At 35.2% G+C, this 27746-nt stretch overlaps 1 protein-coding gene across 4 annotated transcripts; it reads left to right on the top strand.

Annotated features, from left to right (window-relative positions):
• Positions 1-55: 55 nt before the first annotated feature.
• gmeb2 (glucocorticoid modulatory element binding protein 2) lies at positions 56-26677 on the top strand. Of its 4 annotated transcripts, XM_039734809.1 has the most exons (13): positions 56-203; positions 4472-4963; positions 6533-6652; positions 8432-8592; positions 10634-10744; positions 12838-12926; positions 13281-13411; positions 14209-14312; positions 17209-17366; positions 17807-17878; positions 19068-19205; positions 21728-21850; positions 23786-26677. In XM_039734809.1, exons 3-13 carry the CDS (start codon positions 6614-6616, stop codon positions 24394-24396), a joined length of 1737 nt encoding a protein of 578 aa, XP_039590743.1. In that variant the 5' UTR covers positions 56-203; positions 4472-4963; positions 6533-6613; the 3' UTR covers positions 24397-26677. The 4 variants fall into 4 exon arrangements, with proteins under 4 accessions (XP_039590743.1, XP_039590744.1, XP_039590742.1 ...); XM_039734810.1 differs by lacking the exon at positions 4472-4963 and having other exon boundaries at positions 13284-13411; XM_039734808.1 differs by lacking the exon at positions 4472-4963.
• The last annotated feature ends 1069 nt before the right edge of the window (positions 26678-27746 follow it).

Below are 27746 nucleotides of genomic sequence, written 5' to 3'. Positions count from 1 at the left end.
ACCCTGCCCGCATTAGCCAAACTGCTGGCGGGTGACGTTGACGACAGGCTCCGCCCCCTCCGACTCCCTTTTATTTCGCTATGCGTCACCATTCCTGCATGTAGGCGCGCACGCCACAACATCTTTTTCACCCCCACAAGCTTATAATTGTTTCTAGAATCATAAGCAGAAAATAGATTGCGTCTCCGGCTCTTAACGCAAAGGTAAGACGCAAAAAGAATCGCGCCGACTTGCCATGTGTCTGCAGGAAGCTTGGGGCAGGGGGTGGGGTGGTTTCGCTGGCGGAGCGTAAGGACGCACACCCTAAAAGCGCCGTACGGACGGACGATACGGCTGAACGCAGCCACCCCTCGGTGCGGCCTGGCGTCAGTGGCGGCGGCGCGCTCCCGTGCGGATTTACCCTAGCAACGCCTTGAGGCTGCGCGCTGGCGCCGGGGAGGTCCGCCCTTTCTATGCTGTCGGGCAATAAAATTACAAAGGCCATTTCTGTGGCCCGTTTTGTTGAATACCGAGGATTTAATTTCTCTTGAAATTGTCGGTTGGAAGGGAGAGGGTGGGGGATTTGTGGCGGTGACTGTCTTTTGTCGTACAGGGTAGGGAGGTGCTACACACGCAATGGTTAAAAATGTGAATTTTATTCGAAGAGAGACCGGAGAATCAGAAGAATTTGCACACCGAGGAAGTGTATGGTCTGTTCAGTTTCCGGTTCCGTAGGTCGCCAGATTCTGAGCCCTTGTTGTGTTTAATTTCGTGCGCTCCACTAATGAGACGTCGGACTGATTGGGCGCGTAGGATCAGGTGGCCTTTACTTATGGCAGAATGGTTTAACGTTTCATACGTCTGACTAATTACTGATTAAATGATCAGAACGTAGGGACTGTTATGCATTGATTTGTGTGGTTAGAGCAGTAGGAGATCGTATTTTTACTAGTCTCAGAGTTTAAAATCGAGCCATTTCTTCATTTTGACAAAGCAAATTTTGAATTAGAGATATCTTGCAGTGTGTTGGAATGAAGAAGTGAAGAGTAATGGAGATTATTCCCTTTTGACACTTGATTCAAAAAATATTTGAATATAACTCTTATTTGTACTCTGACCAGTCAAAAAATATTCCAGTTATATATCCAAATTATGTGGTACCATTATGGCTATGACTTTTCATTCCAACCAGTTTCACAAATAAAGATAATTTTACTCTTTTGCAAATACATTATTCTGTGTTCTAAATGATCAACTTGTTTAATTAGCCTTTTTTTCTTTTTTGCATTTGGACATTTGTAGCTAATATATATAAAGGTAAATAATTATGGATTTTGAATTTTTGGTCATATTTCAACCTATTTCTGTGGAGTTTATTTTTTTTAAATTGCATCCAAATACTGGCAGTGCGTGATGGGCACTCTTCACCCCCTAGAGTTAGTAGTGCTGGAAAGAATGACAACAAATCTGAGTGCTATTATAAACAATGGTGTACATCATTTCTCAGACACTGAGGACTTTCAGCCAATTAATTATTTGGCATACCAGTATATGTGTGAAGAAATACTGCTGGAATTCTCCATCATACCAAGTGCAGTACACTGGCAAAATACCTTGGAAGTTTTCTTTCTTTTTAGTTATTCTATTATATGAATGTGTGTGTGTGTTTTAATTATTAGTCAGTTGATGAGATGTAAAAAGCTACATTTTCTCCTTGAGGGCAAATAAATTTCCATCAGTGTAGAAACAGGTGTGAATGTTAAGTACAGCCACTTTGGGTATTGTGCATTATCTACACGGCGGTACTACCAAAGCCTTGCTACTTACTGAAATTAATCATTTGACATTTTTAAATGAAAATGTTAATGCTTCATTTTAAAAATAAATGGTGTTTGTATAACTAGTCAGCAGGCACTCGGGGCATTGTCTCCTTGCACATTGAATTGCAGATATGAAAATACTGCACGTTATAGCAGAACACCTCTCTTTGTTCCCTGAAAATCTAGTCTAGTCGGCCGGCAGGAAACTAAAACCTGTTTCTCTCTGCACTCTCTTTGCTTACCCTTGATTTGTAGAAACTTGTGAAAATCAGATGAGTCCAGGTTACCTAGTACAAGAGAAATGGGCACTAAATTTGATTCAGTATTAAAACACCAATGTGTTGAGTTATTCATTGATGAGTATGTGCACATTTCATCGATTATGTACACTGCATTTAAATGACAAATATTTCTATACTGTTATTTGTTAATGGGTGCCATTTGGGGAAAACATTTGCTAATTTTTGAAATTACTCCTAATAAAGGGTCATCACCAAACAAAAATAGTCAGAACTGTGTCCCAAGCCCAAAAAGGCAGAGAACCACTACTTTAGGTAGACAGCAATATATTTGTTGCTTAGATATAAATGTTTTTTTTTTTTTTTTGTTTTTTTTTATAAAGAACCTCAATAAATACTTTATCCTGAATTTACAAATGACTCTGACATTGTGAGTCTTTTACAAAATAAGGAGGGCAGCCATAGACCTATTGTCAATGAGTTTGTACAATGGTGTGATCGTTACATAAAACATATTGTTGTAGATCTCGGGTGCTCCTGAGATTAACTTTAATTATAGGAGGGACAGTGGAGATGGTAGAGAAGTACAAACGTGGGGGCAATCATTGATAAAAGGCTAAACTTTGAGATTAACACAGAACAAAGTTGTTGGAGGGAACACAGCTTTTCTTAGAACACTCAGTTTTTTTAAAGTGGACAAAACCATAATGACACTATTTTATAAGTCCTTTATTGAATACAGTATATCGTTACATATGTTTTATGTGTTGGTTTGGGAACCTCAGCTTTAAGAATGTAAACCATCTTAACAACATTGTAAAAATTAGCAGTAAAATTATTGGTTCAAGGGTGACACGGTGGTGCAGTGGTAGCGCTGCTGCCTCGCAGTTAGGAGACCTTGTGGGTTTCCTCCCACAGTCCAAAGACATGCAGGTTAGGTGCATTGGTGATCCTATATTGTCCTTAGTGTGTGCTTGGTGTGTGTGTGTGTGTGCCCTGTGGTGGGTTGGCGCCCTGCCCGGGGTTTGTTTCCTGCCTTGCACCCTGTGTTGGCTGGGATTGGCTCATGCAGACCCCCTTGACCCTGTAGTTAGGATATAGTGGGTTGGATAATGGATGGATGGATTATTGGTTCACAGCAGACCTCTGTCCACTGAATTGTATTACAAAAAGGTTCAAGATAAGGCAGCCAGACAGTAGTCATCCTCTTTTTTTCCTGTATTTCAGTTGTTGCCAGCAGGCTGAGAAGTAGGTTTCTGTGGGTAAAGAGCAACAGATTTAAGAACTGTTTTATTCCTAGAAATATAAGCATTTTGAATCCTGTTACTTGAATTAACTATTCTTTGTACTAATTTTGAGTGTGTGTATATATGATAACACTGGTTGTTGTGTCTTTATTTATTTTATTGAATCTGTGTAACAATGCCTTTTGTTCTTTTCTGCTGCAAACAAATTTCCGTCTGGGATAATAAAGTGTACCTAAATATTATCCTTCTCAGTTAAACACTGAGACTCAAAAGAAAGAAAACCTCTAACTTGGCTAAAGATAAAAAGAACAGTCACAGTCAGGCATTATAAAGACATATTGCCATTAGTATGAAGAAGTCCCACAGTGTTTCTTGACATACTTCTGCTGGATAATTCAATGTCACTGTGTCAGAGAGAGGATGCACAGCATTGTTTGTAACAACCATCAGTTTTCTTTTCAGTCTCTCCTTTGCTACTATTCCAGGGGGCTGAGACTGTGTTTGTCCCATAACTGAGCATTAATCAGCTTGTTGCTTTGTTGGACCTCTCTTGAAGGGATGTTACCAGCCCAACACAGAATAGTGTAGAAAATTGAACAGGCCATCCCAGAATTGTAGAACATGACAAGGATGCATTTGAGTCAAAATTTCAATAGTTATGTTTGAAAATGTGCTTAATATTCCTTCTCCCTAAATCTGCAAATAACATTCTCAAACCCATTTGACCCAATTCAGGATCAGAGGAAGACATAGCAAAGCATAGCATGGTGCAAGAAAACCATTCTGTTAAGTCTGCCAATCTAAATCAAGGATCGTTCTCTAATACATATCTTCTCTCCCATTCACATCCCATTCATCATTACTGAACCTAATCTGCACATCTTTGGTAATGTGGAAACAATAATGTTCACAATGTAAGCCATGTTCACAATAATGTTAAAAAAACTACATTTAGTCGGCACAAATCTACCATTTCCATTCATACTTTTTGGAGACTAGACTTTTTCTATTTCTCCAATTTGAGGTGTCCCTCAAGAAGATTTTAACTATATGTTATAATATGTTTAACTCTAGACATATATATTATTTATGGAGTTTTGCTTTGGTCAGTGACTGCATTTTGAAATAAATAAATTCTGAAACAGTCATGGCATTGCTTGATTTTCAAATATTTTCTCATCTACAGCAACTGAGTGATGTGTGTTTTAAGGTGTGGACAATATATTTTGACTTCTGTGTAAAATAAGGATAACTTTTACGACTCTGAGAGCATGAGGAATAACATTCTCTGGCCTAATGAGCATCTTTGGGCATAACTCCAGGTACTCTGTCTGGCAAAAGATCAAGCACTGCTCATCACCTGCCTGATACCAACCCTACAGCAAAGGATGGTTGTAGCAGCATCATGCTTTAGGAGTGCTTCTTAGTGTTAGGGACAGGAAGACTTGTCAGAACAAATGCAAGGATGAATTAAGCCAAGTACAGAGTGGTCCTTCACGAAAACCCATTCCAGAGTTCAGCTTACCTCTGACTGGGACAATGGTTCACCTTTAAGCACAACAGTAACCTGAAGAATACAGCCAAGACCATGCTGGAGTGGCTTTGAGACAAGTGCCTAACAATTGTTGAGCCAAATCCCAGTTGTAAACCCCATAAAAATGTTTGGAGAGACCTGAAGGTAAACATTTACAGATACTTCTTATCCAATATACACTATTAAATTATATATTCTGTAGCTTTTAAACCAGTAGCTAAACATATCTTTAAATAGCCTTTCAAGTAGATTGTTTGTATAAATCAGGACACAAATTACAAATCTCTGACCTTTGTACCTTTTAATTTGAGTAGTGTGACTCCAAGTGTCACCAATAATAATTTTATAGCAACTGCCACAACAAAGTTAAACAACTACAAAATCATATCCCTAAATAAACGAATCAAAAAAAAAGTAGAAGAAGAAACAAAAGAGACTAATCACAAAAATACATTTAGGGTCTCAAATAACACCCAAAGGGAGTAGTAACTCTGTGTGAAATACCCTGTCTTCAGGTAAACACTCACCTGGTGTTTCATCACTATGTAATCTGACATTATGAACTATGTAATCACCAAAAATTAAGGCTTTTTTTCAGCATTTACAGAATAGCTACTGAAATATATGTTCCAAGTACAGAAAGAGTCTAATTTTATATCCTGACCCATGTCTAGCTTATCCCAGATTTCCTGTAACCCAATTGGCTGTGCACTGAATCTGAAAATGCTTAATTAACAAAATAAATTTTCCACATATTGTGGCCAGATATTTTGGTACCTTTTGCACTTATTTCAGGTAATAAATACATTTTCCCAGAAAAGTTTTGAAAGTAAAAAATACTTTGTTATTCATTCTTTTATGGATTCATTTTGTTTGCAGTGGAACAACACAGCAAAGCTGAAAAAATGACTAAATCTTATTCTTATTATTCCACACAGCAATTCCAAAATGGACTGGACAAAATTGCTGAAATTATGAAACATACGTGGATTTCAAGTAGGCGATTAACTTACCTGTGATCAGTTATAGGTGCTTACAATACAAAAAGCATTCTGTTTTGTTTGAATTTGTTCCACAATGAGAATAGAGAAATGAAAGAAGAGCTGACAGTTTTCTGAGGTGCTGGGTCAGAAAAATGTAATAAGGCATGGACAATCTTAAGGCAGCAAGTTTGTCTCCAGATATCTTAATGTTTCTGTGTGTTCTCCACCATACGTGATTTGTGGCCCATGGCCCTGTAGCCAGTCTTTCTGAATGTGATTTGATCAAAGATTGCAGAGAAGTATTGTTTGAATAGTGTGTTGAAATAACCTTGATCAGTTGCCAGACAGATTTAAGCTGACTTTTAGATACAAGGTGTAGTAGTTTTAGCTCAAACTATCCCATCACCGATGCAATGAAAGGGGTCTGTATTAGGGATGCTCCAACTGATCGGCCGCTATTGTAGTTTGGTTGATTTTCACTAAAAAGACTTGATTGGTAAATTGTCCAGTCACAAAAAATCCAATCTTTTCAGTCTCTTCTTTTCTGAACCTTTTGTTAATTTAGTTGCAGTGTACCTTTACACAAAGCATTATGGTAGCTGAGCCAGTGTAAGCAAAGTGCAATCAAGGCTTGTTTTATTAGAGAGATTGTCCTTTACTTCAACGAAAGTGGAGAAATAAATAGAATTGGAGAAGTAAATTCAGACTTTTTTTATTTTGCTTCTTTAAGTTAAAACAGACACAATTTCAGTGTGGACAGCAAGATTGTTTTAAATTCTGCAGCTTACATTTTTAATTGGAAAAAGAAAAGATGAAGAATTTGAAATTGGTGTTTAGTAAACAAAAGCAGGTAGGTGTTTAGTTTAACATCAAAATGTATCTTTTACTTGTAATGCTGTTAATTTAAGCATGTTAGTCATGTGCCTTCTTGATAAGCAACTTATGAACATTTGATATATCTGCAGCCTTTTTAAAGAATTTTACTGCATATATTATTTATTTCTGTGTGTTGTACAGTATACATTTTGGTAAGAAAAAAGTACAACATAATTTAAAATGGTAATCAATATTTTGTAATTACACCTCCAGAATTATGAATGTCTAGCCAGATACACTGAAGAAAAAAAAAAACACACACCTGTATAAATATAGTAAATGGCCACTTCAAAGCTAGTTTCCTGAAAGAGAGGTGTGATGATAGTTGGGGACTCAATCATTAGGGAGATTGAATCACAGGTTTGCTCCAGAAACAAAAAGTCTTGTATAGTGTATTGCCTTTCAGGTGCATAGGTAGGAGACCTCCCTTGAGGGGTTGATAGGCTCATGGCCAGAGCAGGGGTGAATCCAGCTGTCCTTGTCTATGTCTGAACAAATGACATACATAAGAGTGGTCTGGCAGTTTTGCAATCCAAATGTAAACTTGGGTGCAAGTCTAAGGAACAAAACTGACAAGGCAGTTTTCTCCGAAGTTCTGACGGTGCCACATGCCAGTCAAAGTAAGACTGAGAAGATTATAAAGCTTAACGTGTGGCTCAGATATTGGTGTGGAGTAGAAAGATTTAGGATTATGGGGCATTGGGAGTCCTTTTGGAACAGATGGGACCTGTTCCACAGTGATAGTTTCATCTAAACTGGAGGGGCACCAATGTGTTTGAGAGACATGAATAGGTAATTGCAGATTGTTTAGACTAGGGTATGATGGTCAGGGAGTTTAGTACAGGCCAGGTTTTGAACTATACTTGAAGGAACAAACAATAATGCAAAAATAAATATGCATAGTATTAAAAATTTTAACCCAAAGTTTAAATGCTAAAATAAAGTAAGTAACACATTAAAAACAGCTTGCCTTAATGCCAGAAGTATCAGAATTAAAACAATTTGGAGTTGTATGTAGCAGAGCATAATCATGATATTCTGGCAATAACAGAAACCTGGCTAAATAAAAAAGATGAAGATGAGTATAACATAGAGGGATACTTATTTTTTAGGAAGTATAGACCGAACAGAAAAGGAGGTGTAGTTGCTGTTTAAGTCAAATAGAATTTAAACACAAGTCTCCTTCATTTGGACAATGTCCTCCTCTTAGTGAGGACATCTAGTTTCATCAGGAAAGCATTAGGGAAAGCCTTGTTTTCAGAGTTTTGTAATTAATTGCTAACAGAATTATCACTCTTAATATTTTTGAACTGGAATACAGTTACTCTAAGGCATAATGCATGTGTAGGCCCTTATTATACATTAAGTATTCAAGGTACAACCACACTGATACATTAATCTAATTTAAGCGTAATCTAACTTTTACAATTTTACTGAAGTCTAACAAACCTTTGAACTACCTATCAAGTAATCCATTAAGTTTACCCAGTATAACTGTATTTGTGTCTATGAAGAGTCTCAAGAGTATAATCAATTTACTTCTTGATACTCATTATTAGAACAGTTTTGAGTTTTAAGTTATTCTGACTTTTATCAAGCAAGGTTTTTATAACAGAATTGTCTAATTAGACCCTTTAGGACTCTAATTTTTTGCAGCTGTCCTTTGGTCTTGTCATGCTTTTGGACATTTTTAAATGTATAAGCCACATTACGTTAACCATAAACTTAACCTCTTTTTATATTTTTACCTCAGTGTCTACCATACATTCAAGCCAGTGGTGCCATGGCAGCCACTGAGGACAGTATGCATGTACAAGAGGTAGTTGTGGTAACAACACCTGATGGTGCAGTAAATGGAGCAGCTGTAGAGGAAGTGAAGACGGTACTATTAACAACTGGTTTATCCCAGCAAAGGTAAGTGATTAACAAGTAGAATATTCTCATGAAAATTAAATACCTGGCATAAACAAAAAGGGAAAAAAAACGAGGTTACATAAGGTCATATGGTATGATGATAAAAAGGGAAAACAATTTGTGCTTAACTAAGACAAAATATTTTTAAGTGCTGGCATTCCTTGCATTACAGAAATGTTACCTGTAGGATATATTGGTTCAGTGTATGCTGCTATGTTTGAGGGGTGGAATGAATCCTCTATCTTTCCGTATTTTACCTTTTTTAAAACTAATTTTATTCAAGCCACTGTTCTTATCTTAAAGCAGGACCCAATTACCTTGTCAGAAAGATGAACTGGCAGATTGTCACAAATAAATAGGCATATAAAGAATGGATAGATATATTTAAATATTAATTAAACAATATGTAAAGCAAATATAAAATACACATGTTTACATTGGCTCTTTTTGAAAAATAACCATGTTTACATTGGCTCTGTTTGTTATTCCTTTATTATTATCTATACCGGCTGTTTGCAGCAGAGTGGGTCACAGGATACTTTTGATAACCACAAAGACAAAGTACATGTGGTTGTAAAAAAAGGCAACTTCTTACCATTTGTACATTCAGCTCTTGTTCTTTGATTACAACAGCACATGTGAAGGAAGTTCTGCATTTTTTTTATTATAAGTAAAACTGAAGTTATTTAGATAAACAGTACTTTTATTTGTTCCCAGTGCAAATTTTGGCTTTTTACAGAAGCTCTTTAAATAAATTAAGTAAGTAAATAAATACATACACACTTTGGTCTGAACAAAGAAGAAAATTAAATAGAAAGAAAACATCTGACTTGGCTGCCACAATTACATTGTGGTGGTATGCAGGCATTTTGCTGTTTGTATAAAGGAACCTCAGTAGAATTTCTTGACACACTTGTTGAATAAGCCAGTGGATGAAACTACTCAGTGTTAGTGTGTCAGAGAGAAGGAGTGCAGCATTGTTCATAATGGCGCTCAGTCTTGTTTTTATTCCCTCCTGTGTTCTATAATTGTGATTTGGTGGGCCTGTCTTGAAGTATTGTTCCTTTACTGGCTCATTTAATTTTTTTTTTTATTTTGGAATGTTTAATAAAATATAATTACCATATTTTTCACTTCATAAGACGCACCTAGGTTTAGAGGAGGAAAACAAGAAAAAAAATTCTGAACCAAATGGTGTACTAATATATTAAAATATAGCAGAATAATATTTCAACCATGTAAAATCAACAGCAGTATGAAGAACCACCATCACTTCTAGTTTTCTGGAAACCCCAAGAACTCCTCATTACTAGTGTTAGAATTTATGAAGTTCAGTTGCTCATAATTACTAATATCACTTTCTTCGCTGTCTTCATATTTAATACTATCTTCAGTTCCATCTAAGGCATTGCTAATGGCAGCTTCCACCTGCAGCTATAGACTCTTCATTACGCGAGTGACTCTCCATTTTAGTGTTTAGTTCTGGACGGTGCATGTGCCCAAAACATTAACATTTATATGTTACTTGCATAAAAGCTAGATCAAATGTTATTTACTGTACCTTAATTTATTTACTTACTTCCAACAGCGTAAAGTCACAAGTAGACTGCAGAGCTTCCTGTGTTTGATCGACACAGGCATGCTCAAAAAATACACATGTAATGCCACGAAAAGTTTATGCTGACAGTTCAGTTTGTAAGACATGGTACTAGAATGCAATCAGACTTCTTTTTTGGGCACAGTCTTTAAACTTACAGTTTGAATCTTAGACCATATTCAATAATAACATATTGGTTTTCCTTTATTTATTATACATACTTTTGATTAAGTCTGTTTGTTTTTGTTTATAATAACCGTTAATACATTTGTATGTACTTTATTTAGTTCCTTGTTACTTGTTCAGCTTTTTTGTAAACAATTTGTAAATGAGATATATAAAACATATTTTTAAAAAACTAAGTTACTGGTAGGAAATTTACACTTGTAATACCCTATGTTCTTACAGCATGACTAAAATATTTCAATCTAATAATTTCACTAGTGACTTCTTCATGACTGCAGCTGAAGTAATTGAAGATGTAACCAATTGTGAGAGTGAGAGATGTGCAAATATGAATGGGAGACATAATGGAGATGATCTCACAGCACACAGGTAAATCAAGGAAATATAATTGTAACTCATATTACAATCCGATTCATAATTGTAGTTAAACTTAAAAATTAAATAAACAGAAAAGAATGCTTGCCTGTTCTGTGCAATAGGCAACTTTTTGAACCTCTGCATGTTTTGATTCCTCCTCCTAAAAATGTGACCTGACCAGCTATATCTTTAATGGCTAATTTGATTCAGGGATCACTCTCACCATATTTTCAATTTAATTATGGTTCTTTGGAATATAATCTGAAATTAATTATTAATCAATGAGGTTTAGATATTTATACCACTACTGGATTAAGCCCTTTTACGCTGTGTGCTACAAACTTGTTAAAATGATGTGAATAATCTTGTTTCTAAAGAGTGGTCAGATATAACCAAAATTAATTATCTTTTGCCACTTTAATGTTCATTCCACTATAGAGTTTATATATATATATAATATTGTGGAGCTGAGGCGGACATGTTGTTACTCACCACCACACATTTATTATGTACAATTATTTACAATAGTTATGGTCGCTCAGACCCAGTCCAAACCCCAACACACAGTCCTGGCCACACAAATGCCTCTCTTCAGGCCGCCTCCACACTCCTCACATGCCTTGTCCTTCTTCCACCCAACTCTAGCCTCGAATGAAGGGAGACGGCCCCTTTTATATGCTCCCGGATGAGCTCCAGGTGGTTTCCGGCACTTCCCCGTTGGCCACGCCCCAGCGTGGCGGAAGTGCCGGCTGTTCTCCCGGCAGCTCGCTGGGTGTCCTCCTTAATCTTCCCCCCCAGCACTTCCTGGTGTGGCGGAAGTGCCGAGGTAATAGGTCCCCAAGGCACTGGGGCGCCTCCTGGCGGTGACCACAGGCCCCTGCAGGGTGGGGCTTCCATGCCCTCAACCCGTGGCCCCCTAAGCAGCCAGGATGGCGGCCCCCACGTGATCCCAGATGGACACACGCCCACTTCCGGTCCTTCAAGGCGTCCCGGCTTGGTCGTGGCCCCTGGCATCCTCGACAATATATATATATATATATATACTCAGCAAAAAAAGAAACGTCCTCTGACTTTCAACTGTTTTTACTTTCAGTAAACTTAATGTGTAAATATTTGTATGAACAGTAAAAGAGTCAACACCATAAGACATAAACTAATAATGTTTCACAATGTGTCCCTGAATGAAGGGAGGCTCAAAATCAAAAGTACCAGTCACTATCTGGTGTGGCCACCAGCTGCTTGAAGTACTGCAGTGCATCTCCTCCTCATGGACTGGACCAGATTTGTCAGTTCTTGCTGTGAGATGTTACCCCACTCTTCCACCAAGGCAACTGCAAGTTCCTGGACATTTCTGGGGGGAATGGCCCTAGCCCTCACCCTGCGATACAACAGGTCCCAGACGTGCTCAATGGGATTGAGATCTGGGCTCTTCCACTGCAAGGATGATCAGCTGTCCTTCCTGTCTCCCTGTAGTGCTGTCTTAGGCGTCTCACAGTGCGGACATGGCAATTTATTGCCCTAGTCACATCAGCAGTCCTCATGCCTCCCTGCAGCATGCCTAATGCACGTTCACGCAGATGAGCAGGGACCCTGGGCATCTTTCTTTGGGTGTTTTTCACAGTCGGTAGACAAGTCTCTTTAGTGTCCTGCGTTTTTAGAACTGTGACCTTAAATGCCTACTTTCTGTTAGCTGTTAAGGTCTTAACGACCATTCCACAGGTGCATGTTAATTAATTGATTATGGTTAATTGAACATGCATGGAAAACATTGTTTAAACCCTTTACAATGAAGATCTGTAAAGTTATTTGGATTTTTAAAACATTGTTGAAATACACAGTCCTGAAAAAAGGAATGTTTCTTTTTTTGCTGAAGCGACACTTCATTTTGTAGTTGTTATATGGCGGGAAAAAAAAAAACTTTTACTGTAACTATAACTGTAGCTTTGAGAAATAAAATACCCCTATGACATATGCAAGTGAGTTTGTAATTTAACTGTGTGTGATGCATTCTGAAACTGCTCTGCTAGCTAAAATTTACCTTAGCACCAGATACAAATTATGCTTTTTCTTTCATAATAACTCATATTTTGATTTATTTAATACAGTGAAAGTATGGGTGAGGATTGTGCTGAGACTGTGACTGAAACTGCTACTTTCACAACTACTTCTCTAATAGAGAAAGAAGCGCTAATAGGTATGCAGAAATGGGTAAATGGGTTTAATGATGTAAATTTTAATTTTTATGTAAATTAGATTTCCATTATTATATCTATAAAATGCGGTTAATTGTCCATATGATTCTTCTTTTTGTGATAAGTTAACTCTCATGAATAAAACCTATAAACCTTTCTAAGCAAGCAGTACAGTATACTTTATATATGTAATATAATTCACATATTTAAATAATTGATGAAGTATAATTGTACATTAAGGCAAACCTATGAAATTAAGCTGTATAGAAGATGTTTGTTACTGAAACTCTTAGGTCAAGCAAAGATGCCTTTTATGTACAAAGAATTACCACTATTTTTGTTTCCTGTATTGGCAGCAGTAAAGTTATCGGAAGAAGTTGAAAACCTTGAACCTGAAATTATTTATCCTATAACATGTGGAGACAGCAAAGCCAATTTAATATGGAGGAAGTTTGTTTGTCCAGGGATTAACATCAAATGTGTCCAGGTTTGTATATCATTTGTAATCTTTGTGCACATTTAAGTCAATGCTGACAATTACTTTTCTTGTTTTTATTTTATATGATTTTTTTTTAACCTTACTGTTTAATAAGAGACACACTACAGGTAATATCTGAGGTTTCATTCTTAAAGGTTACAGATATCCCTTGTTTGGTTCTCATCCTTATTTATTTTGAACCTGGACCTCTACATTAGGTATGTTTTTATTACTTGTGAAGGGCATGCATTTTGACTTAATTGCCAACCTAAAGCTGCTTAGAAATGTTTCTGCATCATGTGCTAGTAAAATAAAAATGGGATTTCATAAAATTTATAACTGAATGTTTTGCAAAGTCATGAGGTTGACAGATATGTTTTTAAATGTTATGTCATATGTATATATGATGACATTTTCAAACCTGCACTGAGCACAAGGTGGGAGTCAACAATTGACAGTCCATTGTAGGGTCTATTCACCCACACTCTGACAATCCCATTCAAACAGATCTAGCTTACAAGTGTCAGTTTAGAAATCCTATAAATGTAATGCATTCCCTCAATATGCAAAACAGCAGAGTTAAAAAAACAACTTGAATGTGAAACTTTAAGCTTTAAATTATTAAAGGCTTTTAACAACAATGTATTTGATCGTTCAGTCTGAGCATTATTCGCTGGAGAGTGTCTATGATGTATCAAGAGATAATTAATCTGTTAATAATCTGTTGCGTTCTAATATTTCATATTGTTTGTAATATAATTGTCCTTCCTTCTGAATTGTGTTACACTGCTGTTTGTTTCTTTCAGTATAATGAACATATTATCAGTCCGAAAGAATTTGTTCATTTAGCAGGAAAGTCTACTTTGAAAGATTGGAAGAGAGCAATTCGCCTGAATGGTATCATGTTAAGGTATATACACTGGATATGACATAATAATAAAATATTTGAAACAAATATGGTATGCTTATTAATAAATTGTATTTTGTATAATGGTCATGCTATGGAATTTGCTTATGAATGTTATTTTTTTAACTTAGTGAGCATAATTAGATTTTTTTTTTTAATTATTTCTCATTGAAATATATTAAGGTTAAATTGCCTATTTCTTTAGTTGGTAATATAAAGTATAGAGTGTTGTTGAAGTACAGCCTTTATAGCACTAATCAAATTATAAGAAGTTTTATTTAGTTACAACCATTGAAAGATAGTACATAACTCTTGATATTTAATTAACAGCTACATTTGTACAATTGTAAATGAATCATTAGAGAAATAGCAATAAAGCATCACATCGGTTTCCAGAATTAATACTTTTTTAATCAAGCAATAATTTGTTATCCTAGGCCAGAGTCCCTTAAATTCAGTTCTAGAGGGCCACAGTGATTGCACGTTTTTGTTTCAATCCTGTGTTATAATTATTAGCCAGTTCCTGCTGATTAAAAAAAAAAAAAAATTTTTTTTTAATTGTAGGCTTTTGTTTTGCTACACAAGTTTTAAATTGTAGGTTTTTCCTTTCTGAGGATATCATTCACATGATTTGTGGCATGTAGCAAATTAGTAATTCTCAGCCATGCGTATTTTCTATTCCATCTCTTTCGAGATATTTGAAAATTAAAAAAAAAATACTTTATGAACACACATACTGTACAGGTGTAATTGAGACCAAGTTAGAAGGAGAGCTTCTGGTTCATTTGTCAGTTCCATCTCTGGTTAAGATATAAAGAAGGAGTGTTGAGCAAAATAGCCAAATTTAGTTTTGTCATGATTGGGTTTCATGTTTAGATTTTTATTTGTTTTTACTCTTTTCCATTATGGATTTTGAAGATCAGAAATTTTTTTTTTTTTTTTTGCAATGCCATTTGGCAATGTTGAGTTTGGTTTGTCTTTTGTGTTGCCATCTCTCTTTTCTAGAATGCCACACTTTCTTTGTATGTTGTTGCTAAGCTGTTTGCTAACATGGGATGATTGGAGGTTGTGACTTGTGGCACCAACAGGTCCACAGTATAAAGGTCAGTACTTGTCACTTCCTGGTATCTGAGTTTGCTAGTTATGGGCACATGAAGCCCTTTGAAGCTTCTGAAGCTTCTTCCTCATTGTGCTGAAAAAAGATCCAAAACTTTGAAAACAGCAACATCTGTTGGGTTACAGAAATCATAACAGACTTGAGCTCAGTACAGCCTGAGGGTCAGTTTATAATTCACGCTCAGAATACGTACACACAAACATCATGGCTGTTACATGTTCCCTACATTCATTTGACATGTCCTCTGAGCACGTCCTCAGAAATTAATGTGACGCGTTCATGAGTTGCAGTACCAGCAAAAAATTTGGAGGCACAGTGTGTTCAAGTTGGAACATGATGTCAAAGTCTTTGTTTACTATCATCAAGTGACAGGAAGCCGCTTTGCAGAATATGATATAGTGAAGCAAATCATCAGACTTAAATGCTGACATATAAATGTATTTGTGGTGCTTTTCTTCACTATTTCTCACATAGGCAAAACAAGCGTCGCATTTTCTCCATCGTTATGACGCAATACATTTTATAGGTCTCCTATACCATCCTCTATGCTACCTTTTTTCTTTTCTGTTTTTTTGTTTTTTTTTTTGCACCTTCGCAACAGCATCTTTAATGTATTTGATTTTTAATTATGATTCTTTCCTTGAAAGAAAGAACATATTGTGGAAACCAGGATAGATCCAGCTGCCCCCACCCCAACACAAGACAGGAAGAGATGCATGTTCAAGTACAGTACTTGTTTATTATAGTGGGGAAATGATTTTTCCTTGCTTCCCCACAGTAGCACAATACATTGCACTAAGCACAACACACAGCCCTTCCTTTATCTTTCTTTCTCTCTTCCACTCCACTTCCAGAAAGTGTTGTCCACCTTTGACTCCTCGAGTAGTTGTAGCTGGCTTCTTTTATTGGGAACCAGAAGTGCCCCAGTTACTCCACAACCTTCTTCCAGCATCACTTCTGGGTGTGGCGGAAGAGGTGTCCCAAATGGCTCCGCTGTACCTGCAGAACCCTTTTGGGGTGCCGATGGAACCCAACAGGGCTGCTCTAAACTCCAGCTCCCAGCATGCCCTGTGGGAATCCGTGGTCTTGAAACAACCCACTTACACACTTTACACCAGAAAAAAAATCTCCCATACTTTTGCACAATTAGATAGAGTTTGTAGATGAAATGAAAATATATGTGTTTATGGTGTCAATTTTGCTGAGCACCATTTATTTCATGGATTTTTTTTATATTATCACTGCAAATTTAGTTCCATGCCAATCATTTTGCTCGTCACTAACAACAAGCAAATTAAAAACTGTGAGTGTGGCTTTTAATATTCAAAAAAAAGCAATTTAGTGTTGGAAATTTTAACAAGTTAGTTAACAAAACAAAGAAAAGTAACATTGCATGAGAAGTAATAACTTCAACAGCAATAATTGACTTCTAATTAAAAAAATGGTTTGGAACAAAATCCTGCATCCAGTGTGACACTCCAGGCTGGAACTATGTAACTTCTGCTCTATAATAATATATTATTGATGGATTTTAAAAAAGCGTGGTTTCTGGAAATAAGATGAGATGCTTCATTACACCAAAGATCCAAATGTTTTTTACAGAAAAAGATGCAGTTCTCTGGCCTCAATATATTTTAAAAATGAAATGATGCGATATATATATTTTTTTGCTAACAAAAGATATAACCTGTTGCTTTTTTGATGATTCAGATATTTCTGGAATGAATTATAAAATCTTAATGATCTTTAGAATTACTAAATGGTCAGTTCCTCTATATTTAGGAAAATAATGGATACAGGTGAACTTGATTTCTACCAGCATTCCAAAATCTGCTCCAATACTTGTCGCAGCACTAAAATAGATCTTGTTGGCAACAGAGCTTCTTTTACCAGTCAGCAGTCAACAGAATTCATTCCCATCACCCCTGCCTCAGCTGATGGTAAGGACGTTTCAGACATTCTTTGCTTAAAACATTTTTTTTGGTTTAATTAGTGTTCCTATTTGGTTACCCTTCTTTTGAACATAAATAAAAGTTGCAAAAGCATAAAGAAGTGGAAACTGTTCACTCCATGCAGCTTTTGTAGTTATTGAACACTTACAGTATGTACATTTTTTTTCTTAAAAGATATGTTTGTGGGCAATGACACTTTATCTAAGAATCACCCTGGTCTTTTTATATTTGTGGCCTGTCAATGATAATGGGTGTGATATTAACAGCCTTCTTCGTAAATTTGAAGTGAAATTTATTTTCCCTTTAGCTTCATGGAATCAGAATGACCATATTCAGTTGTTTTGCATGTTGTCAAACTTGGGGACCTATTTATTTTAAGCATCTTGCTATTATTGTATTTTTAAAATGATCCTTTTTTCAAATTTCAGTAAATGGATCACCAGCTGCATTTACTGTAGAAACTTCAGAAGATAGCACGGAGTGGATAACTACAATTGGAGGTAGATAAGTAGTGAGAATGTTTTTGTTCTTTTTAAAGAAAAGGTCTAGCCATTCAGTAATGTAACCTTTCCTTTTACACCCTGTTTGCAAAATTTTAAATTCATCTAGGTTTTTAATTCATCCATGGACCATGGTTTGAAAAGTATAAACAGGATAACTGTTTTTGAAAAGGCACTCTGATCTATACAAAGCTTTCAAATCCAACTCCGATTCTATTAAAGTGAAAATAAATTATATGAAAATGACAAAAAGAATATGTTCACAATAGTGAAGCTTGCAGTTTCTTTTACCTAGTAAAATGTTTTCAGTGACTTAAAATAGTGTGAATAGTATAAACACAGAGTGTAAACAGTGTAAACACAGTGTTTAGATACAGTAGTTGTTGTATATTATGATTGTTAGCTGAAAGTAAATTAAACAATTTCTGAAATAATGTGATTTGCTTCTTAGTGCTAACCTTTCTTTGAAACCTCCAAGAAATGGTCTCCCCATCACTCTATACAGTATATTCATTTTATGAAGTATATATCCATATTAGAAAACAAAAACATGCCTTATTTGTATGTTTACACTTTATAGGTAATAACATTTGTGCAAACCATCTTAGAAATTAACAAGCTCATATTGTAGTATTAGGATGAGATAGTAAATTTTTAATTACACTGATGATCCAAAAGCTTATTACCACCTGCCTAATATAACATTGCTTCTCCATGTGACACCAAAACCGCTCCTTCTCACCAAGGCATGTACTGTACAAGACCTCTGAAGGTGTCCTGAGGTGTCCCGTGCCAGGGCATTAACAGCAGATCTAACTCCTGTAACTTGAGAGGTGGAGCTGTTGCAGATCGGACTTGTTATTCTAACATATCCCAGAGATGTTCAATGGGATTGAGATCTGTGGAGTTTGGAGGCCAGGGCAACATCTTGAAATCTTCATTGTGTTTTTCAATATGCTGAATATCGTTGCCATGAAGAGGTGTACCTGTCTGCAATGATGTTTATATAGGCGATTCTCATCAAACTAATGTCCAAATGAACGCCAAGACCCAGGTTACCAAGTAACCTGTAGTATATACTACAGTATATTTTATCTTTAATCCTCTTTTATAAGCCATTTTGTTTTTAATGCTGTAAACAGCATGACTGTTTCTCTTAAAACTGGCTTCACGTTTTGTTTTTGTTTAGAAGACACTATTACTTTTTGGCGTGGTTTGAAAGATGCAGGATTGTTGGATGAAGTGATTGATGCATTCCAGAAAGAACTAAAAGAGACCTTGAAAGGATTACAGGATCGAGTTCAACAACCTCCATTGAATGTTACAGGTTAGTTTTAAAGATGTAATATTCTACCAGATATACCTAACATTTTTTGGTATCCACTTGCTGTGCAATATTTTTTGTGGATTTTGGCCTCTGCAAAAAACTTGCGTTGACAGATAAAGAAAGCTATCACACAGTATGTAGCTCAGGTAGATATTAGGCATACACTGCTAGTCAAGTTTTAGAACACCTCTGTTTTTCCAGTTTTTCTTCAAATGTAATTTGTTGAAAAGCAATGAATGACCTAAAATGGCAAAAAGGTAGCATAAACTACCAGAGGTTTTCATTTAAAGATTAAGTTAGCAAAAACTGAAAAAAAAAGAAATTTCAGAATATTGCAAATGGGCCTTTTACAGGGAACAACTAATAGGCTACTCTCTAGCCTAATGTATATTCTGCTGCAATTAAAGTAAATTAAGCAGAGTTGGAACACACTGTTATTACACCCTCTGAAGTACTACTTGGACAATATTACACTTTACAAATTTATAAATACCAGTGATAATGGCAAGAAAATGTCAATTAACAAATGGAATGAGGCAGCATTATTACCCTTATAAGTGTATGCCTTTCATTCAGAGAAACTGCACAAAAGAAAAATCTAAGTGTCCGTTAGTACAGTGTCTTTACACAATCCAAAAGCAATTGGGAACTGGAAGAAATTCTGATGGGAAGAGATCTGGCAGACCCAGAGTTACAACCCAATGACGAGACAAGTTTCTGAGGGTCACCAGCTTTCGTGATAGGTTCCTAACAGCACAGCTTAATGGAGGTCGGAAAAGGCAAGTCTCAATTTCTGATATGAAAAGGATACTTTGTGCTGCAAGCTTGACAGGGCAAGTGATTGTAAAAAGCCATTCTTTAAAGGACAAAATAAGGCCTTGAGATATTGACAGTGGACTGCTGAAGACTGAAAGAAAGTCTTATGGACTGATGAGTTAAAATTTGGAAATCTTCGGTTCATCATGTAGGGTGTTTGTATGCTGTCAAGTTGGAAAAGGGATGGCTTCTAAGTGTGTGACACAAACTGTCAAACATGGTGTGGAGGAAGAGTGATGGTCTGTAGATCTTTTTGTTGTTGTGCTGGATGCAGAATTGGTGTCTTTTACAGAGTGACTGGAATTCTGAATCAGAAGGGTTACCACAGTTTGGTTGTAATATCAACAAAAGGTGGCTACTTTGAATAAACAAATTTGAATAAAATACTGTTCAATTAATGATTCCTTGACTTAATTTTCTATTTGCTATTGTTTGTTTTATGCCTTGATTTCATGAAAAAATTAAGACCTTAAACTGTGTGTATTTCCATTAAAATAATGAAAAAACAGATGTTCTAAAACATTTGACTGGTAGGGTAGCCAAAAACAATTCTCGTGTCTTCTGACTCTTGATTTAAGAACCTGTGTATCTTTACGTGGCTGTCAATACCAAACCAGATCTAGCGAGAAGCAATTCTTTCAAAATAATAATCAATTTTTGAGTATTCTTCAGGTAAATAAGAAAAAATCCACATTTTAATTTAAAAATATGTAAAAGTAGAAGCTGAATTATGCCTTTATTGTCAAAATACCAAAATTTCATTGTAGATATTAACACAGCATTAATTGAATCTGATGAAAGTTGTGGTTAATGTCATTGCATAACACTGAACTGATAAAAATCAAACATCACAGCCACATTAGCTATTTTATTATGAAAAGACAGTCAAGAATGATAACGTAGCATTCAATGAATGAAGTGAAAACCTGAAGCAATTTTTGCTCTTGTCTAATGTTGCATTATTAACAGACAAACATACAGAGGTGCAGCACCATTTAATAATGTTCAGTAAGAGGTCTACTCTTAATCTCTCTTCTTTGTTGACTAAGGACTGTTGTGAACATCTTACCACAGAAAATGAAAATGGCGAAGACAGACAAATACATACATATGTGGATAACATTTTAAAATTGCATGCTGTTAGAAAGCAGGTGTCATTTAGTGAGGTTCCTTTACCTTAGACAAACAAAAGTTTAATTAGTTCAGCATGATACTGCAGTGCAGAAATGGACTGCCTAAAATTTATTCCAATCTTTTGCCCAGTCCTGCCATGATAGATTCTGTTTTCATTACCCTGAATTGAATTAAGCAAGATTGAGAATGCATATATACTGTATGCATATCAGTATGACATATTTTTTGTTACATTTCAAGGCATTATAAAGGCAAGTAATCTACCTAATCTTAATAGTTTTTGGTGGTCTAGTAAGCAAGTATATGAAGTCAATGAACAAGACTTAAAGAAGACAAGATGTTTGGTAATTTTTTTTAGCAGCTTCTAGTATGCAATGTATGTTAAGACACATTTGTAGTAACTGCCAAATTATAAGAACAGATACACATCTTTTAAAAGTTGCGTTTTTCAATAAAATCTGAAATTTACAAAGTAATACTTATATTTTTTGTGTTTTTTTTTGTGATTGTAACACAATTTATGTAAAGTGAAAACATAAACCAAAGTTATTAAAATATCTATCTTTCAATAGATGCTGTTTTATTAAACAACATTGTTCAAAATTTTGGGATGCTGGATCTTGTAAAAAAAGTTTTAGCAAGCCATAAGAGTCAAATGGATCGATACAGAGAACAGTATACACGCAGCATAGCAGGTGAGTGGACAGTCAAAATACCTTTTATTTGTAGAGCTTCAAGTGCAAGTTTGTTGTCATGTATACACAGAGCAATAAAATTCTTTCTTGCATGTCTCCTACTGACTACAGTTCCAACAACCTTCAAAATAAGACAACAGGTATTTCATATATATCGTGTGCAGAAAATGTGTGCAATATTGTATATACAAGAAACAATCATGCAATTTTCAATTGTAGTGGCTGTTGATTAATCTTATGATATGTTAACTATAATCTCCATCTGAATCTACTGGTGTGAATGTTAATGGTCCTGTGCCGTTTACCAGAATGGAGGAGCCAATGGAAATGACCATGCAGGATGACTGATGTCCTTAATACTGCTTGCCTTTGAAAGGTGACACATGTAGCACATTTTGTAAACAGAAGGAGGCTATGGACCAGTAATACTCTGTGCAGGCTTCTTCAATCTTGAATTGAGCAGAATGTTGTACAACTATTGAGTATGTACATTTGGAAATTGGTGAGCATTAGTAAAGACATCCAGGATTTAATCAAATGTCAAAAAAGTAAGGACTTTGGCTTGTTTGTTTGGTAGTAAAATTTGGAGGCTCTAAAATGAATGAGCAGAAAGGAAAACCTCCAACGCTTTGACGTGCATTGGATAACACAGGTACTCTCACGTAAACCTTATTCAAAAATTCTGAAGAGAGTTTGAAACCGTACCAGTTCATTTAAATGTCTAACCTGGCAAATAGAGAGAGAGATTGAGATTGAATGCTTATTGCCCCAAGTGTCAAGCCTTTCATCATTCTTTGTTGTATGCCTTGGTTGCCCACTTTGTTCATTGTTAATTACAATTAAAGGAGAGGAGTAAACACCACAGACAAAATAGAATTAATAGGAAAAAGACAAATAAGAGTTAAAAATGTGTGAGTGCAAACATCACACTGCTCCCTTTGGCTAAATGCAGAATTAGAAAGAAATGAAATTCCAACTAATTTAAACAATGAGATCAATCATAGTAAAATGAGTCGCTTATTGTGAAACTGATTAGAACAAAAATCTGTAGTTTCAGAATAATGATTGCAAACTGCCATTCTAGGAGTTTATTTAATAATTAATTCAGTTGAATTGGAGTGAACAAAATGAGCATTCTTTGCAACCCACAGTGCTTTGAATAATTGTACTCTAGTATAACAAAGTAATCACTTCTTCATTTGTACTTTTTAAGAAATTGTCCTTTTTATGATTTCATCCTATAATTCCATAATAATGTAATTTTAAGAATCTTGTTATTGGCCTATTAGACATTAAGTTAAGGTGAAATGTGGTTTAAGCAATGGTAAGTTATTAGTAAGACCATTTTATTTTATATTAATTCTTTCATGAAGCTGTTCACAGGTTTGAAGCATGATTTGGCTTTTGGCAAGAGTTGCTGTTTCTCGCTGGGTATATAGTGTATTGTTTTTTCTTTCTGAGAAATAGGCAATATGACATTGGTGTGTGAGTGCCTGTGTTTTATAGTGATAGGGTTTTTTACTAAAACCTTGCTGCTGTTTTTTTGTATTATGGATCCCTTGTGAACCTAAAAAAGACACTTTATGGTTAAAGTATGGTTTTTCATTGTGTATACAGTCTCAATGAATACATATATTATTACGCTTAACATATTTGGCTTGTTTAGGTACTCAAGAATTAAGCATCTTTTTCAGGGTTACAATTTAGTAGTTTGTATTGAGATATAAATCTTGTAGATTCTAGTTTGAAAGCTTATCTGATAGGACACAATGCCATCCAGTGAGAAAGTTTACTACAGTCGTCTGTGTGCAGATATTCTATTGCAAGATGTTGCTGGAGTAGAATCATATATTTTTTTTAAATAATTAGTTTTCTTCTTTGTTAAGAAAATTTTACTAATTATCATAATTGTTTTTTAACACTTTTCTGTTACAGCATTAGAGCAACAATGTGATGAGCATCGTAAAAGAGCCAAAGAACTGAAGCACAAATCTCAACATCTAAATAATGTGTTGATGAACCTTGCACCAGTATCTACTCCTTCTGCTCCCAAACGACCAAGATTGACACGTGCAACATCAGGACCTGCATCTGTGGCGACTCATGTTTCCACGCAGCCAGCTCAAATTACTTTGACATCAGGGCTGCCAGTGACTCAACTAGCAAACCTTCCATTAGGTAAAGTGGTATCTGCCATTCAGGGCTCAGGATCCAGCACTGCCTCGCAGCATACTGCAACCTTCACTGCCACCAATTCTACTCTGGGAGGCTACACAGTGCTGGCTTCGCCAGGCACAGACATTCAGCCAGATGCGTCTAATTTGACTGTCCTCAGTACAGCAGCCATCCAAGATGGCAGTACCATTGTGAAGGTAATGAGCCCTTTTCAATTATTGGCATTACCAGCCTTGGGAGCAACGCTGCAAAACATGGCCACTGCAGGAGGCACTATTGTAGCACTGCCAGCAAACAGCATAGACACATCAGTCACAGAAACTGATGAGTCTACTGTAATTGAAATTAAAGATGAACATGAAGGGAAGTAGCAAGTCTTTCACGGATATTAAGACTTTGTTCTTCTTAGGAACACCTGTTAAAATCTGATCCATAAACAGACTTAACTGTAACATAAAAGAAAAAATTTTCTTACTACAAAATACCAAAAGTGTCTCAAGATGGAAGAATGCTATTTCAATAAATAATACAAAAATGGAAAATAAATAAATATCACAAATTGTAAAATTTGAAGGACTAAAGATCTTTCAGGTTCATAACAAAATACCAGTCAAATATTCACATTACCAGAATTGCTTACTGATGTAACCTGAAACAGGGATATTTTTTGTTTAGTTTTCTGATCCTTCCCAAGGGAGTAAAAGATATAAACAAAACCTTTGAAGATCTTTGCATTTAATATTTGAAATTCAGATTTCCATGAGACACCATTTTGTAATAGCTTTCTCAGTGGGTTCTTTTGTATCATGAAACTGAAATGTTCTGTACTTTACACAGCTAAGAAACTGACTTTTAGCATTGAAGAAAGCGAAACTTTCTGTTAAGAGTGTAATCATTTACCTCAGTCAATTTATTTGACTATTTCAACAAGAAATATGTCATTGCTAATTTAGAAAGTGCACAGTGCTTCAGTTCCATTCATTGTTCAACCTTGTGGTAAAATGAAAAATAAAATAACATTTCTCAAAGTCTGAAATTTCAGATTTAGACTAACATTAAAAATTTGACAGTTTTTAAATGGAAAAATTCTGTCAAGATTATGGGTAGTAATGAAGTTTTTTCATCATTCCATAAACCACCAAGTAAATCAAAACAAGTGTACAAAATATAAAGTATTGTTTACTGGTGTAAAACAAAAATTGTATTTTTTCATTTTTATTGTTAGCTACAAATTGTGACTTTTGTAAATAACAAAAAAATGAGACATTATCAAAGTAATATAAACTATTTTTTAATACGAAAACCATAACAGATTAAAATATTGTTCAAAAAGATTCTTGCAGTAAACTGCTAAATCTATAGTTCCACCAAGACATTATTTAACTTGATTAGTCAAATTTGAATTTGGGTCACATAGGGAGTACTTGACACCAGAAGATGTATGTAAACATGTAGCAGAATCAATTCCAGTTTTTAATTGCACATTGTGACTTGGTTTATGTTATCATCCTTCAACCATCTGTTAATTTAAGTGGATTCAGAAAGGGATTTGGGTGTTACACAAATTATGCTAGAATCTATCCACTTTCTGAATCCAGAAATCCAGTACAGGTTCAAAGAGAGTCAAAAGCTATACTTGTTACATATTTAGAGATTTTGGATCCCTGAGAAAAGCAGTTGACATCTGATGAAAACCGAGAGTAGATTCAGTCCAACAGTATACCCAATCTGAATTCAGTAATGCACGCTGTTAAGTTTATGATCATTTACTCATTTCACTTGCTTAATAGATGCTTAACCCAGTTCACCTCCAGAATAAGTATTTATTTTCCCAGAACCTTTTTAAACAATTTTATTTATTGTTTTTCTTGTATGGTTACAATTTTTTAACTTGCATCTTTGGAAAAGCTACAATAGATGACATATAGGGATTTTTTTTCCTATTTTCAAATATGAAATGCCTTAAAGGACAATCTTTGGAGCAGTATTTAGCACTGATACCTCATGGCTCCAGATCCCTGAGTTTAAAGTTGCCTATTGAGGTGTATGTTTTTTTGTGTGTCTGCATTCATTTTCCACCTACATGCCAAGATGTGCTGACATGGTTGATTTGGCAACTCTAAATTGGCCCAATATGACTAAAATGTTGTGCATATGTGGTTCCTGTGATTTACTTCTGTTATATCCATCACTAGCTCCTGCCTTATGACTAATGCTGCCAAGATAGTCCTTAAAATTGAGTTGAAAAGGTTTAGGTTTAGTAGAATAAGATATAGTGGTATGTATCATATTCATTTGAATTGTATGGTGTTTAGCTTTCCAGGGGAAAAAAACTACATGACCCTAAATTGGAAAAAGCGTATTTAAAAACATGATGGATACTAGGCTGAACAGAATTCTCCTTTTATTTTATATCTTTTGATGGGAACAAAGTGAATATGATATGTAAATGAATGTGGCATTGATATTAATTTTTCATAGGTTAACTTCTCCATTGCATTTTAGCTTCTAGACAAAGCATTGCACTGGTGAATTAAAAATTACCAATATTTTATCAACTCATGCAGATTTTATTTGTATGATAATTATATAAAGTATTTTGTTTTTTACACCCATTTATCCAACATCAAGATTAAAATTACATTAGAAATACTCTTTGTTAGTTTTCATTACTTTCCCATTTTATCTATGGTACATAATGTATGGTTTCCTTTTTCATATACTGGTAAATATCATTTTGTAAAGGTAAATTAAAGAAGACATTCTTTTAAAGTATCAGAAGAATCTTGCAGTTGATTTTTAAGTACAAGAACAACAATACCATGACTCTTGGTTGTCTGTAAGCAATAATATTCATTGGCTGTAAATGGATGGCACTACTTATTAGAGTTTCATCAAAAATATCTTTGTTTTCTTTGCTCAAGGCAAAGTTCATTTGTCTGAATCCATCATCATTTGCCTAATGATAGAAAGACTATTAACTACATTGGTAACATCTCTAATATACAGTATACAAGTTTAGCTTGGGTTCTATTGTTCAAGTATGCAAGCAATTGTTCCCCTTACTTTTGTCTTTTGCAAAGTATAAAATGAATATTTGCAAAGCACAGTGGTGTGGTGTGCTTCTGAACATACAATGAAGGTACATAATATGTGTAATTTTATTCATCATGCATAGGTAAGGTTTAACATTTGATTCTAAACAGATTAAACCGCCAGTTATTTACTGTATTGTATGTATTGTCTCTTTTTGGTTAAATACTGTACATATTCCTATCAATAAAAGCATTTTATATGTTTTCACAAGGCAAATAATGTAAAACAATAACTGAATTCATAATAAAGTGTGAAAAGTTTGTATTTTCTGAAAATGTCACTTATTTTCAGTAAAAAATAGCAATAATATATAACCATACTTTTTTACTATAAGGTTCTTGGAAATGGACAGCAGATTGCTGATTACAGTGAAATAAGGTAGGCAAACTTTTCAGTTTACTTGATTAAGTTTTACTTGATTTTTTAATAATAATGACCGTTCCAATTGGCTATTCCACTGATTTCTTGTCTCATTTTGTTTTTTCTTCTCTCTCTCCAGTAATAGCAGTGGGTATCACTGCTACTTTGTTCAAGCATCCTTCCTGATCTTGAAATGGAGCCTAAAAGTGGATTGAGTTCATCAGCATCATCAGTATTGAACTTGGCTTCAAACATTTTTTGTATT

Source organism: Polypterus senegalus, chromosome 14, assembly GCF_016835505.1.
Source record: "Polypterus senegalus isolate Bchr_013 chromosome 14, ASM1683550v1, whole genome shotgun sequence".
Taxonomy (NCBI): domain Eukaryota; kingdom Metazoa; phylum Chordata; class Cladistia; order Polypteriformes; family Polypteridae; genus Polypterus; species Polypterus senegalus.
This window is presented reverse-complemented; position numbering and strand designations above follow the sequence as displayed.